The sequence below is a fragment of the Aplysia californica genome, unplaced genomic scaffold (assembly GCF_000002075.1).
Source record: "Aplysia californica isolate F4 #8 unplaced genomic scaffold, AplCal3.0 scaffold00412, whole genome shotgun sequence".
Lineage (NCBI taxonomy): Eukaryota > Metazoa > Mollusca > Gastropoda > Aplysiida > Aplysiidae > Aplysia > Aplysia californica.
This window is the reverse complement of record NW_004797682.1, coordinates 492427-493512: the sequence shown is the minus strand read 5'-3', so window position 1 is coordinate 493512 and position 1086 is coordinate 492427. Positions and strand designations below refer to the sequence as shown.

General features: G+C 44.0%; 1 protein-coding gene across 2 annotated transcripts in view; it reads left to right on the top strand.

The window, feature by feature from the left end:
- Positions 1 to 6: 6 nt before the first annotated feature.
- Positions 7 to 1086, top strand: part of LOC101863921 (thyrotroph embryonic factor) — a 16597-nt gene continuing 15517 nt past the window's right edge. For both annotated transcript variants that reach the window (XM_005104266.3, XM_005104264.3), the window contains exon 1: positions 7 to 520. In XM_005104266.3, the coding sequence (XP_005104323.1) occupies positions 430 to 520 (91 nt within the window). In that variant the 5' untranslated portion in view covers positions 7 to 429. The remainder of the gene's footprint in view (positions 521 to 1086) is intronic.

Below are 1086 nucleotides of genomic sequence, written 5' to 3'. Positions count from 1 at the left end.
GGTCCAGTGAAAGGCGGTGAGCGCGTGAAAAACGCGTTGAGCAGAAGAGCGGGTTGGTACACTGACCGGAACTACTAAAAAGCTACGGGGATACCATCAAGCAGCTTTTTCTCTATTGCCTACGTCCATAGACTAGATAGCTAGGTCAAAGAACGTGGAAAGCCTTGGCGAAACTACTGTCTTGTATCTGGGCCAGGCAAGGCAAGTACGTCAGGCCAGGCAAGCTGAACGAACACACAATCGTTGCGGTGCGCTCGCGGAGCGAAGTCACATGACGCAGTGCTAACAGCTGATTGGTTTACATCGGTCCGCAACTTGGTATCAGCTCCGTCTCTCTTTGCTGCTGTGAACAGTCAGTGAAAACCTAGAGTCAAACCTGTTACAGTTCACATTGTCGATTGTGTTTTGTGTGAGGATAAAAATTTAATTATGTCGATGCCACCACATTTTTTGGGCTCCATGACGCTGAAGGCCCTTCTCGAGGACCCTAACCTGAAGAATCCACCTCTTGTTGCTCAATGTAAGTAACAATGTAAGAAAATTTACCATGCCTCCTCCATGCAATTCTCCGTCAGTCTGCTATTATTGAGATGGTTTTAGACGAAATTTACTTTTAATATTTGCTCAAATTCCCCCCAAAAGGAAGTATTTCATTCATTCTGATGAATGTTAAATTCAAAAAATGTTTTGAGGCTCAAAAGTGTATTAATTTGTTAGAATCGTACGGTATCGGCGGATGCGAGGGCCTTGTTTACAAGAGATTTCGCTCGGTCATGCTTCTTGCAACGTGAGGTCCAGCTGTGACGTCACGTACAAGGTTGTTTTGTGCTATTTTTAGCCTGGCTATCGGGGTGTTGGTGTCCTCACGTGTTAAGTGGGGTGGATACTTGGGGCTGGCGAGCTGGGTCTCACGTACAGAGAACTCGTCGATAGATATCTATCAATATATTAAATGATCACGATAAATTATATGAGGCATGGTTGGTCGTTGCTTTTCCTTGCAAAGTTAGAAAAGGTTAGGTTTTTTTGGTTTGTTTTGTTACTGTATTATGTTGTTTGTTTTCCATGTTTTTGTTTTATGGGGGG